This window comes from Tyto alba, unplaced genomic scaffold (assembly GCF_018691265.1).
Source record: "Tyto alba isolate M040663 unplaced genomic scaffold, T.alba_DEE_v4.0 Super-Scaffold_10, whole genome shotgun sequence".
Taxonomy (NCBI): Eukaryota; Metazoa; Chordata; class Aves; order Strigiformes; family Tytonidae; genus Tyto; species Tyto alba.
The window spans coordinates 24,780,737-24,794,128 of NW_024881262.1; the positions used below are offsets into that span (position 1 = coordinate 24,780,737).

A 13,392-nucleotide genomic window follows, 5' to 3' on the forward strand; every position below is an offset into this window, starting at 1 on the left:
TGTTACAAAATTCTTCCTGTCTTTGCAGTTAGACCCTCTTAATCTGCATTGTCGTACGTATCTCACAGATGGATTTAATTAGGAAGATTTAATAGGAAATCATTAAACAATTTCATAAGAAAGCAACAACTTTTCTCTTCCCTACTGCCATCCTTCCCCTCCCTGGGGCTCTGACTTTGCTGTCACTTCTCCCTTACTCATTCCTCTGGAGAGCAAGCAGTTCCGAGGCAGAAAGATGAATGACCCAACTTTCCCGTGTATTTTTGCATGTCTGAGTGACTCGTCCAAAAGGCGCGTTCTCTGATTAATTTTGCTGGGTTTCTGGGGGGACCGTGGTGGTGTTTCTGTGGGGCTTCTGATGTCTAGTAAGGTGTAAGCTCACACACGTGCTTCCGCTGAGGCACGGGCAGATTTCCCCCCCCCCCCCCCCCCCCTTTTTTCCATAGAGAACAACTGCTCTCGGAAGACTCGGAGGAGCGATCTTCGGGTCCTCTATTTGTTGTGAAACGTGTCAGAGAACTGGCCAAAAGCCTGCGCGCCCATCGTGGGGGGGCAGACCGGCGGGCATTACCTCGCCCCACGGGCGATCACGGATGGCTCAGTTCTGCGGGAAGCAGTTAAACGCGTTTAAAACACGGCGGGGAGAGCTGCGGGGCAGCGGTTTCAGGAGCTGGCAGGCTGCTGTAGGAACTAAACTCCAAAGCTGAGAATCCGTGGTTGAAAATCGCCTCTCTTCCCACAGCCGCTCTTAAAGGGGCACTTTTAGCCTCCCCAGGACCTTGCCGGGATTCTCTCAATTAAGATGTTTTCGACTCACCGGTGTGGCTAAGTGTTCTGTGAGTCAAGCCCCCTCTAGGGTTGTTTCCTCCCCAAATCTGGGGAGGCTCGGGGGTCTTCAGGTTAAGCGCCTGGACCACGTTGCAGAGAAGCTTTATCGCCCGTTCTCACGGCGTCCCTCCCGAGGGATCGGGGCGCTCCGAGGCGGGTACCTGAACCGGGACGGGGGCCGCCCGCGCTGCCGCTCCCCAAAACCGCGGGGGGGTTGTGGGGGGGGGGGGGGGGGCGGTGTTTGTGTCCCCGCCCCTTGTGGCACGCGCGGGGGGCTGCGCGGGGGCGGGGCGGGGGGGGGGGGGGCTGCGCGGCGCTCCGCGGGGGCGGGCCGGGGGGCTGCGCCCTGCGCGGGATTGGCGCCGGGCGGCGTGATGCCACGTCCGGCGGGGGAAGCCCTGCCTCGCTCCGCGCCTGCCCCGCCGCCCGCCTCGGCGCGCAGGTGGAGCGGGGCCGCCGCACGCACCGCCCAGCCCAGCCCAGCCTAGCACAGCCCAGCCCAGCCTAGCACAGCCCAGCCCAGCCCGGGAGCAGCCCTGCCGCCCGCCCTCGCCCCGCCCCGCCCCGCTCCGCCGCAAGCCGGCAGCACCGCGGCGGGACTGCCCGGGGATGCAGCCGCGCTAAGAACAAAAGCCCCTTCTCCGCCGTCACGCTCCGGGGTTTTAAAGCGGCCCCGGCCCGGCTAAACTTGGATCTCTACCCCCCCTCCCGCCCAACCGCGGCGGCGTCCGGATTGAACTGCCCGGCGCCTTCCCCGCGGGCAGCGGCAGCGCCCGCGGACCCGGGGCTCCCGCCGTCCCGCCGGGGCTGCCCGCGGAGGGGGGGGCCGCGCCCCGCACCGCGCCGCCCCGGGGACCCCGCCGCGGGACCTTGCCTTCGCCCTTCGCACGGCAGGTGGCGGGGCCAGCGGAGAAGGATGCGTTTCTTCCCGTGGGGATTTTGGCTGCTGTGTGTCGCCTCCGCCCCGGCTCGCGGTGACAGCGGCAGCAAGGCGAGGAGCTGCGCCGAGGTCCGGCAGCTGTATGGGGCCAAGGGCTTCAGCCTCAGCGGCGTGCCCCAGGCCGAGATCTCCGGTGAGTCCCGCGGAGCGCGGCGGGGACGCGCCCGAAAAGAGCCGAGCCCCCCGGGGAGGGGGGGGGGGTTCCCCGGGCACGGCTCGGCGTGGGAGGAGGGGGGGGGGGGGGAGGGTGGGCGCTTGGCACCCGCCGCGGGAGTTTGTCTCGGGTCGTGGGCGGTGAGAAGTCGGAGCCGAGAGGTTCCCCCGGGGGCAGGGCACCCCCCGACCCGTGCAGCCCCCCGCGCCGCTGCCCGGGCTGGAAGGGGTCTCTCTCCGGCCGTGGCCATGCGAAGGAAGCTGTGAGATCGCACCAAGTGTTCAGTGGTGGTTTTTCTTTTTCTTTTCTTTTTTTTTTTTTTTTTTTTTTTTCATTGTCTCGTTTCTTCTGTTTTGAGTACAATTGAAACGGTTTCAGGGGTTTTGGTTCAGAAATCGGGATAATCAGACTATAATGGGTTTTGGTGTTGGAGCCGGAAAATGCCACAAGGCTATGAGAGAGGAGAATTGATTTCTTTTAATCTTCTTTTGGATGGGAAACAAACCTATAAATGGCATTTGTCACTTGTTAAAAATGAAGCAGGAGTAAAATGACCCAGTGTCAAGCTTGTAAAGCATAGAGGAAACCTGAGCAACCTACATCAGAGAGTGTTCTCTTGCCTTCATTCTGGTTTTACGCAAATCTTGGCTGATTTCCTTCCCTTTGCAGAAAACCTCTGAAATACCAAAGAATATTCAAGGTCTGGTTTATGTTGGGTTGGGGTTTTTTTGTTTTTGTTTTTTTTTCCTTTTTTTCCTGAAAGCTGGAGGGGAATATGCTGAGGTACTGTAATCTTTTTTTAAATTCTTACCTAAGTTTTGGAACACCAACTTGTGACCCATATCCAAGAGCTTTTTTCCTCACTTGTGGGATCTTCCTCCTTCAGACAAAGCATAAAACATGCAGGCGTACGTGCCAGAGCCAACCTACAGGGACATCCCAGTAAAATTGCAGTTTGTAGTTCACATCTAAGCTACAGAATGCCTCATGTTGAATATTTCATTGTGCAGTTTTCCAGGGAAACCAATTCATTATCTGACACATGAATGGAAAAGGCTGAACCACATACATTGTCTCACAAATGTGAAAAAATTAATACTTTCTTTGTCAAGTTGCAACCAGGAGTAAATGTCCAAAATAAAATGAGCAGTCCTTGAAGTTAAACAGTGGGGAATTTCAAAATCGTTTGAACATCACTATTAATAGAAGAGTAATTCAGTTGAGCAAGAAAGTGGCTTTTTATAAATTTGCATCTAATTATTACAAATGTGAATACATTAGCAGTCATGTTTCAAGTGGAAAGTTCTTGGAAGACTAAATGTTTACAAATACTTGTGGAGATGGCTTCAGCGGTGTGTGCGGGGATGGTGCTACAGGGGCCCTCATTCAGGACCCCACGAGCTGCCGTTACAAGTCCCAGGTATCACAGGGTAGCAGCGAGTAAAACATCTCGTGCCTACGAATTGCTGAGATTCAAAAAGTGACAGAGGACACAGAGATTGCTGGGAACCAGGAGTTTTGTTTCTTACCGTTTGCTGCTACGAGCGTGTAGGCTGGCAGTCTTAAGCAAGAGTAGTTAAAATTACAGTAGCAAACTGGGCATCTCTGGCTGTTAATGTAAACAGGGAAACTCTATAGATAAATGCTGTAAAAACTTGAGGAATACCGCATGGAAAGTAATATGAAGAAGTGCTCGGGGGAAGGAGGTTCCACACATAAACCTCCTGTTGATATTATTAGCCCTGTATTTAAAATAGCTAGTGGACTTAACGATTTTCATTGGTAATTATCATGGTTACTTTCTGACTGATATATATTCAGGAATGCCCTTTGCTGCTGCTGTAGTATACCAGTATAGGTAAAACTTTGGTGTACATTAATGCTAACCCCAGAAATGCTCCTAATAGTGTTGTGTATCACTTATACTTTTTAGCAGTTGTGCAGGTTAGTGCAGAAGTTGACGCTGGTTTTCTTGTCTCCAAAAAGAAGAGTCTCGAGACCCTCCTGCAGTATCCCCACATGTAGTAGGTATAGAATTGTGCAGTTTGTAATTCCGCATTTTGTCAAAATTCTCAATCATTGCTTAAGACTGGTTTCAGCAGTGACCATGGGGGTTGTAGTCTGTATGGAGCCTTGTCAGGTTACACCTGACTGACACCTGTAAATGCACACGCATCACATACGACAGCTTTTGGCTAAGTTAAGAAATGCTGATGAAGACGGTTCAGTGGTGGCTCCTGTGGACCTGTGCTGAGGTTTCCTGATGATGGCCTTCTCCATGTTGTTAGAGAGGTTCAAGAGCTACCCCAAGAATCACGTTTTTGTCTTATTTCCAAGCCCACCAGAGGCAAAAGCCCTTCGCTTTCTCCCTCTCCAAGGGGATCTTGCTGTTCCTTCCCTTTCCATTGCTTGCCCTGAAGCAAAGGGGGGAACTCATTTCTTAGCCCCACGGCCTCATCCCCGAAGTGGCGCTGCCACGCTGGGCTGACCTTGCTCCTGCCTGCTTTGAACTGGCTCCAGGTGCTGCTTGGTGTGTGTTGCTGTCACACCAGCCCAGCACCAGGAGAGCCAAACCACACGCTGCTTGCACCCCTAGAACTTGACTTCAAAAGGAGTTTAGTAAGCTCCCATGATGCAGGCTCTGACTCAGTCTGAGATGGCTGTGTTTATGTTGGTTTTAGAACACTTACTGCACGCTTTACACCTTCTAATCTGTATTCTTTGTTAGGATTTAAGAGGATTATGAGCAATATAAAGTCTCCACAGCTCACCAGAAGGTAGTCCCTGCTTGTGACTGTACAGATCAGTTAGAGAAGCAGTCGCACAGTTATTAGCTGGCTAATAGATAAGCATCAGGGATAGACTCTTGGCTTACCAGATTTCTCATGAACCACCTAGACAGGGATTCCTGTTTTTTTTGCTAATGTCATACAATGCCTTTAACATGTCTAAGCACTTTAAATGTGTCAGGCGCTGTTATTAAGTGTGTTTAGGGAATACGCAAGGTGTTATATCTCACTACTTTGAAGTCAATGGCAAAACTCCCAAACATGAAAGAAGCATCTGCTCATATTAGTAATCCTGACAGAGAGACGTGCACCCACAGTCTCAAGTGAAAAAGAAAGTTTCTAATGCTGGGGGAAACACTCCCTACTCCTTGGGTTTTGGAAAGTTACACTTGCTTCCGTAAGACATACTAACTTGAGCAAAGTTTTCCTGTGTGTTGGAGAGCATTCCTGCTCACCGGCTGCATGACCCACACCCCATTTCCGTGATTGCTACAAAATATGGGAAAATGGTTTGAGACCTTCCAGTTCTTCTGTTTCCTCTCGAGTCTTCTGAAGGTAGTGAGCTTCAGTTCCTACTTTCTCACATTCTTGCTATCCAGATGCCATCGCCGCATTGTGGGTCCCATACTCTGGTGACTGAGGGGGAGAGGTGCCCTGCTGTAGCTGTATTACTTAGTGCCTGTGCTAAGGGCCGGTCTTTTTTGGGCTCACAGCATGGTTTGTGATGGAAGAGAGCAAGCCTATGGCAGAAAATACTGTGCTTTTGAGAGGATATCCGGCTTTCTCCTCTGACTTGATGGAGTGTTTTAGGATTAGTGGTGTTGAATGGGTAACAGCTCCCCAGTGTCTTGAGCAGAGGTAGTTCTCTCGTGTACTGGAGAAGACTTGAAGGCTGTGATTGGATGTGGATATGCTTAGCCCTTGCTCACTGCCTGGTCTAAGCTTTTGCTTTGATTTGTTTATTCCTGAGATTAATCCTTCTTAGACTTGACTCACTGCTAGGTTGAGTTTGTGGACACGAGCGATGGGTGTAACACATCTAAAGGAGCGTACAGAAAAAAAACAGCTGGACTTTGCCCGGCCATATTGCTGCCCATTCAGTCCCATACCTCACGCATATGCTTCCCTAGTTCCTTAGCTGACAGGAGTCAGAAAAATTTTTTTAATCTTTTGGTCCTTCTAGGCTACGTGATTTGGTTTTCTAATGAAAACATTGTCAAGTGTATGTGTTAGAGCCATTTGGAGGGGTGTTAGCTGAGTAGAGAACAGGTCTGGCTACAGGATGGGACTTGATGAGGCTCTCTGAGTATGAAGAGGGTAATGAAACCTGATATTGGAGGGCATTTTACCTTCTGGCGGTTGCAGTACAAAAGGCATAAATGCAAAGATAGGTAAACCTGCATCTGTGGTATGAAAAACAAAATCCGCAGCTCCTCCGCTCCCAAGGAAAGATCTTTACCCCTTAAGTGAAAAGGGACGCTCTGCTCCAGCACTCTTTGAGGTGGTTATTATATTGGGGTTGTAGTTACTCAAGGCAGACGGGATTTCTCGAGGTTAGCTGCTGTATGGTGAACTCCTGAATGCAACCTCTCAACCCATTTATGCTAATGAATTTGTTAGGGGCAAATTGGAACGGCCTTTGTAGCCCGCTTGGTTTAGAGTGCTATTTCAGATGAGGCAAAACACAGGGAATTGTGCCTTTTCCTCCATCTGGCAAGCATACTGGTGCGAATGTTAGAGGAGGCCATGCCTGAACTGTGTATCTCCATTTCTGTTTAACTTAAAATATACACAGAAATTTGCATATTTTACACTTTGTGATTGTTTCGCTAATTTGTGACTGCAGAATGTGTGCATACAAAACAATTATGAAAATGAGATTTATGGAAAAAAATGGGCTCCCTCTAGCGGTTTGTACAGCAGCGGCTGGCGTCTTGGAGGAGCCCAGTGCTTACCTAAGCTATGGCTGAAATCTGGAAAGCTTTGTACTTAGATACTCTTTAGAGTTTTGTGGTGTTGATGTTATTTTTAAGAGAATCTGCCTTTCTGTCACTGTGATAGGGATGACTAAGCTCTCACCACGTAATTATCCTTATCAGCTGTGTCTGACAAAATTATTTCAACAGCTTCTTTTGTTGGTGAAGCAAAAGCCTGATATTTTCTTTTCAAAAAAAATTTTGCATGCATGCGTGTATAGCTGGAGACACCTACCACCACCACTGTGGGAGACTGTAGAGCGCACCTCATCTCTCCTTTTTCTGTTCTTGCCCTGTAAGTGCCCCACTTTGTTTAAGAACACATGTCAGTCAATCTCTGGATGCGCCGGATGGGTTCAATAGAGATGTGTGGCTTTTGGCAGGGATTGTGAAACAGTTGGTTTAATGCTATTGCTTTCAGTACAATTATCTCACATTGAGGGGACCAGATAGATATATTCCCCTGGGTAACTTCAGTAATTAAGTGTGCTTTGACTTAACCAAAGGAAAGGAGGGAGCTGCTAAATTGCTTATCAAAAATACGTATTTAGAGCCAGAGGTTTTATTTTCCTTGTAGGTCACAACAATGATAACTGAAAGCAGAGGCCGTGGAGCACCTGCCCAGCAGCAGCAGCTGAGCACAGGCCCTTCCCACCGCTGCCCATCGCACTGGGGGGTTGGCGTTGAGTATCATCTACTCTTATTGCAGCATCAAATCGCATTAGGCGCAGTATGGAAAGTGAAGGCAGGATAAAAGGATGGCCCTGGCCTCGGAGAGCTGTTGGTCTGAGCAATAATCCTGACCCTGGCATCTGCAGTAATCTCGGTGCTGTGTGGCTGGGGCCAGCGCTGCAGTTTCGGTCTCCTGGCAGCCACTCCGGTGTCCCTGTTGCTTGTTTTGTGGGATTGTGGAAGTGAGGAGCAGGGTAGGTGGGAGGACAACTAGCAGGTGTCACTGGCATAGGGAGAACTCTTGTATCTGCTTTCAATGTTCAGCTGGAAATACTGACCGGGAATTTCGGGGAAAAGCCAGGGAAGCAGACATCCCAATTCTGTGGAAATTCACAGGCTTCCTTGGGGGAAACAGCTTTAATTTCTGTTTGCTGCCCTCGTGCCTGCTAAATACAACCTATTTCTATATATTGGGTTTCTTTGTCCCGTGAGGTGCTTTTGTGTACATCTAGTAGGCAGGAGGGCTAGTGTCAGGACAGCAGGCTGCTCTGGCATACAGTTGGCCCTGCCGGCTCTGCCCCGCTTCTGTAACGGGGCATACCTTACCTCCAAATGTGACTGCTTGCTTCCCCACAAACGGGACATCACCAAGCAGCTTCCAAGATGGTATGTGCATGTGTTGCGAAGCGGTAGCAAAGGCCCCCGTGCCCAAGAGTTGTCTTCAGAGAGGCATCCCGTCACGCAGGGGCAGGGTGCCTCCCGCCGAAAGCGCAGCCAGCTCCCCGCGCTCGGCGGGCTGCAGGGCTCGCCTCCGGCTGCCTTTGAGACGTGCAAAGGTTCTCCCGTATCCCCTTGAACGTTCTGCGCTGCAGCAGGCACGTAGCAAACGTGTAGAGTCACCTTTTCGACTTTTCCCATGGAAGAGCATCTCCTTAGCTGAGTGTTAATTCAGAAAGGAGCTGGGCGTGCTACGTCTGGTTGCGTGACAGTAAAGCTGGGGAGGAGGGCGCTTCACTCTGACTTTCATCTGCCCCTTCTGAACTTTCTGCATAGATGGAGTCTCTCTGAAAACCCTAAGCAAGTCCCTCCTTGTTTCTGCCTATATATGTTTTATGTCTGTTTCAGTGCTTCTCCAAATACTGCCAGGCATAGCTGTGAGAAGGAAGGAGAGGTTCCCTGGGCAGCTTGGTGAGGCAGAGACACCTCCCTGCTCGGGCAGTGGCCTGGAGCAAGCCCGTACCGAGTCTCTTCATCCTTGAATCAACCTGGAAGAAGTCACATTCTTGCTTTCCTGTCTGTGGAGTGAGGATTGACAGTGTCTTCATGACAGCTGTGAGGATAACTCTTCCCCGTTGTGATGGGGACAGACCTAGGGAAGGGAGACCCTAAAGCTTGCAGGAGCCTTCGTAACAGTTGCTTGAAGATTATTCCATCATGTTTTGTAGTTTGTTTGCACACAGTTGCTGTAGCTGCCATTGCATTAGGACATTTCCCCTCAAAGTTACAAAAAAGAAATAAAATTCAGAACTCTTAAGAAAGCAGAAAATTTCCTTTTTTCCCCTCTTACCCATGAAGGACAGACTGCCCTCTCATGTGATGTCTATATATCCTGACAGTTTGCTGCTCAGAATGTGTTATATCTGTGGCAGGTGAAACCTGTCTTTTAAGTAACATTTGATTCCCAGGGAATCGGGTTACCTCCCTTGCCAGATTGTTCTGCAAAAAATAATGAAGCTTTGGACTGCAGACACTTAAAATACACGTGACAGAGCTGTGAGCTGGGTCAGTCACTTCTGCTCAGTAATGTGTTCCCATTTTACTTGGAATTTTTCAGATATGGAAAACTTTTTTTTTTTTTTTTTTCTTCTTATGGTTTGAATAAGCAGAGTGTGCTGTGATGCTTATTCACAATGCTCTCGCTCCGAGTTTTGGAAAATACATTAATCACAATTGTGTTGACTGTACAGAGATTATAAAACTAATTTAAATTTTGGTGCCTTTTCGTATACAGTGCAGCGTGAATCAAAAGTATAGAATAACCCAGCTGTTATAAACTCTTATGCTAGCAACATGAGTAAAACAACTTTTACAATTGCTGCACATTCTTCTGAAGTATCAAAAAAAGAAAACAACAACAAAAAAGTTTTACTGTGGTTTCAGGGAGCAACACGGCAGTACTTATACAGACAGTCTGTCTTTTGTACGACTAAAATGCAAATACTCTATGACAAATAGATTTGACTTGCAAAAAATTGGTATTTTATAGGATTGTAAAACTATACTATATAATTTAGTTGGTGCGTTTCCACTAGTTTTACCTAAGTCTCTTGCCTTTTATCTGGACGGGCATATTCCTAAAATATGAATAATTTAGAATTTCTTCCAGTTGTAAATTTTGTTCATAAACAAAAATATAACAAAAGCACTGTCAGAAATTAATTTTACAATTTTTAATACCACCAAAAACCCCACCCACTCTTAGTCCAAGTTGTTACAGTAAAGTTTGCAGTGATTTGATTGTATAATTGATCCTGAAGTGAGGGCTAAGCATAGTGCAGAGGGAATTTTGTATGAGTGGCAAAGCAGGGCTGCTATATTAGCATCTTTTGTCTCTTCCTGCCATCCCCCCAGTTAGGCTGAATGGTGGAAATTGGGCGCTGTAATTAGCGCGCAGGTCTGGCAGGAGGGAGGTCTGGGCCCTAGTCCCCACCTGGATGCAGATTTTCACCACGAAGCTGGAAAAGCCACTTTGATTTGCTCTTTTCAGCGGTTCCCTCCACCATAAACACTAAATTGGAACGAGGGAGCTTGAATAGCTCATGGGAGGTTCAGTTTATTAAACTCTAGTCCCTAGATGTAAGAGTGCCTTAAAAGAGCGCAGTGGTCTTCCCCATGATGCAGTTGCTCGCCGTGCACAGCTGCACGAGTGTAAAACAGTTGTATAACTAGATTAGATTTTACAAACATCTGTTTGGCTTTGTGACAGAATACCAAACAAGCCCTGCAACACACACACACCCACACACACACCCCGCTCCCCTTTCTTTTGTGGGAGGTCTCGTAGAGGCTTCCATGTTGAGGAGGCTGGTTTTTTGTTAGGGAGGCTCTCTAAGGCCAAACCATAGCTGGGGACTCATCTGCTGTGAATTTGAGGAAGGGCTGCACAATAGTGGGAACCCGTGGGTAGAAGTCCCATTGACTCAGCCGCGGGCTCCCCAGGGCCTGAGCCCCATCCTGTCTGATGGTGGTAGGATGGAGCAATGTCCCAACTGCTTGTTCTCTGGGGGGTTGGTGTGGAGGAGAGATGTCAGAGAAGTGTTCCAGTTTGCCTTTTTGCCTTTCATCTGCCACTAGCATGTTCCCTAAATGAATTTAAGGCTAGATAAGTGAAAAGTGATAGGATGTTATATAAATGTATGCACAAATCTCTGAAATGTGTCAGGTAGCAGAGTCTCTGCACAGAGTGCAAGAGTAGGGAGGCCCCCTTGTTCCTCAGTGCTGCTGTGGAAGTCCTGTCCTTGGGTCGGTGGCCAGATACTATATTATATCTTCCCAGGTGAGTTTGTGCATTTGTCATCTTTCTAGGCTTTGCGTTAAGTTGATTTAGAGCAGCGCCTGTTGGATTTGCTGTGTCTTGGGAAGTTGTATTTGATTTTATTTGATCAGTTGATAGTAAACAATAACTTAATTATCTCTGCTACATGTTCATGTTAGAGTCAGAAAAAGTAGGGATGTGGAAAGCGTGGGTTAAATTATTCCGTGTGCTAGAGTTTATATGGGGTGATAATACGTGATACCACTTATTAGACACATTATATAAGGTGGTCAAAATCATGTTAGACATGGAGGGCTTGTTTAGGTAACTGATGTTAGTGGCCTGCTCTTTACTTCTCTCTCCGTGAAGTTTCACAGCCACCCCTTGCTGTGCTGACTGTTGCTTTCTACAACTACTGGAAAGGAGATTGTGGCAGGGTGGGTGTTGGTCTCTCTTCCCAGGTAACAAGAGACAGGATGAGAGGACAAGTTGCGCCAGGGGAGATTTAGATTGGATATTAGGAAAAATTTCTTCGCTGATGGGTTTGTCAAGCACTGGAACAGGCTGCCCAGGGAAGTGGTGGAGTCCCCGTCCCTGGAGGTATTTAAAAGACGTGTAGATGTGGCACTTGGGTACGTGGGTTGGTGATGGACTTGGCAGTGTTAGGTTAATGGTTGGACTCAATGATCTTAAAGGTCTTTTCCGACCTAAGTGATTCAGTGACTTGCGGCAGGTCTGTTCTATGCCCAAAATACAAACTTCTGGAGGCACGTGGTGGATATATGCTGGGTTTGTGGTGGATGACAGCATTGTCTGGCCATGTGCCCTGTGCTCACAAACACACCTGTCATGCAACTGGGCAAGTCATCTGTTGGGCACGATGCGATAGCAATAATCGCATGTACCGTGCACCTTTGCTCCCGCCGTGCATTAAGGCATCATTGGTGTGGCTTTAAATGTATCCATAGATGGAGGAAAGACTTCTCCCAGTCCAAAGCCGGAGCTCCATTGCTTTGCTTTCAGCATTAGTACAAAGGTGACATTGGCATCCAGAACAATTTTGTGTTTGAAAGGGATGAAGCATACAGCTATGTCTTTCTGAAAAGCTGACTGCTGCTGTTGTATGAAATAACACTGTAAGAGAGGTTATGGTTTATTGCCAAGAAACTGGAAGGAACTCATGAGTTTTAAATGTTTGTATATATGAGTGTGTGCTTGTACGTGGGTTGGTAGCTCTGGGAAGGGAATTTTGACAAGCAGCTCTTGAGCCTGTGCTCTGGGAGATGTAGACTGGGCCATTCTCAGCTTCGGCTGGAGGAGGGCATGTGGCCTGTTTTGGGCCTGCTTCTTTGGGTGCTGCTGGGTCAGTCCCAGCTGTGGAGGGATTGCTCCTGCCCCTTGCTCGTGCTGCTGTCCCTGGGGATGAGATTCCCCTGCTTGAGCTCAGGTGTGTTGCAGCCTCCCAAGGCAAAGGTGATCTGTTACACACAGGGCCATGCTTGTTTCTGACACATACCTGGTTTGTCCCATCCTGGAGGACAGTTGGTTTTGCCACAGCCACATGTACTGTGCTGTGCAGTTGTGGGATCACTTAAAGCCCTGCATGTCCCCTTGCCACACAGATGCCTTTTGCATCGGGGTGGTTGCCTGTTACTGGGTGGACTCATTTTGCTGCTCTGTAGGACAGTACGCTCAGGGGAAACACAAACCAAAAAGTTGATAGCACTTTTGCAGAACTAATTAAAATGAAATTTTCATTGGTAAATCTTCACAGGTGCCAGCAAGTATAAATAAGCAAAGCTTAAGCTGTGACTTTGCTCTTGTTAAAATAAACAGAGAGCAAACACCTTCTGACACAGGGCACACTTCAGTTGTAAACCAGGAAAGCAAGCCACTGTGTTTAAATGCAGTATCATTTTTCCCACTATACTGGATCAGCTGTCTGGGGGGCTTGAGTTTTGTCTTAAACAGTAGCAACGGTGTTACTTATTGTGTTGCACTGAAGCCATCTCCTGTCACAGTCATAAGTTAAATATTTTTCACTGTTACCAGTACACTCTATGACAGGGTTTAGGACTTAAATTCCTAAATATATCTGCTGATGTATGTGTATCCAGCAACATGGTGTCTTGTGTTATCCTGCTATCACTGATATATTTTGAGCATGTTGCGTCACTCAGGCTGATCTGGCTATCCTTTTTGTCAGCTAAAGAGAAAGACATCTGAAATGCCCCTTTCCAGTATTTTTTATGGAAGCAGCGGTTGCTCTCAGAGCCTGGTGTGCCTGCATCCGCTGAGATCAGATCCTTGCAACAGTGACCTTCCAGAAGTGGTGTGCAAAACCAATGTTCCTGTGTTGTTTTGTAAACTGAGCAATGCAGGGTTTGTGTAGTTAAGATGCATAAGATGATAATTGATTAAAGAAAATCAACAGTTTGCTTGGTGGGGGTGGTGGGGAAAGAAGAAAGTTTGGAGTGCCTTATAACCTTCTGCTCAGT

At 48.2% G+C, this 13,392-nt stretch overlaps 1 protein-coding gene across 1 annotated transcript in view; it reads left to right on the plus strand.

The window, feature by feature from the left end:
* Nucleotides 1-1,254: 1,254 nt before the first annotated feature.
* The window catches only part of GPC1 (glypican 1), a 215,873-nt gene continuing 203,735 nt past the window's right edge, over nt 1,255-13,392 (plus strand). The window contains exon 1 of the mRNA XM_033001616.2: nt 1,255-1,901. Within this exon, the coding sequence (XP_032857507.2) occupies nt 1,745-1,901 (157 nt within the window). The 5' untranslated portion in view covers nt 1,255-1,744. The remainder of the gene's footprint in view (nt 1,902-13,392) is intronic.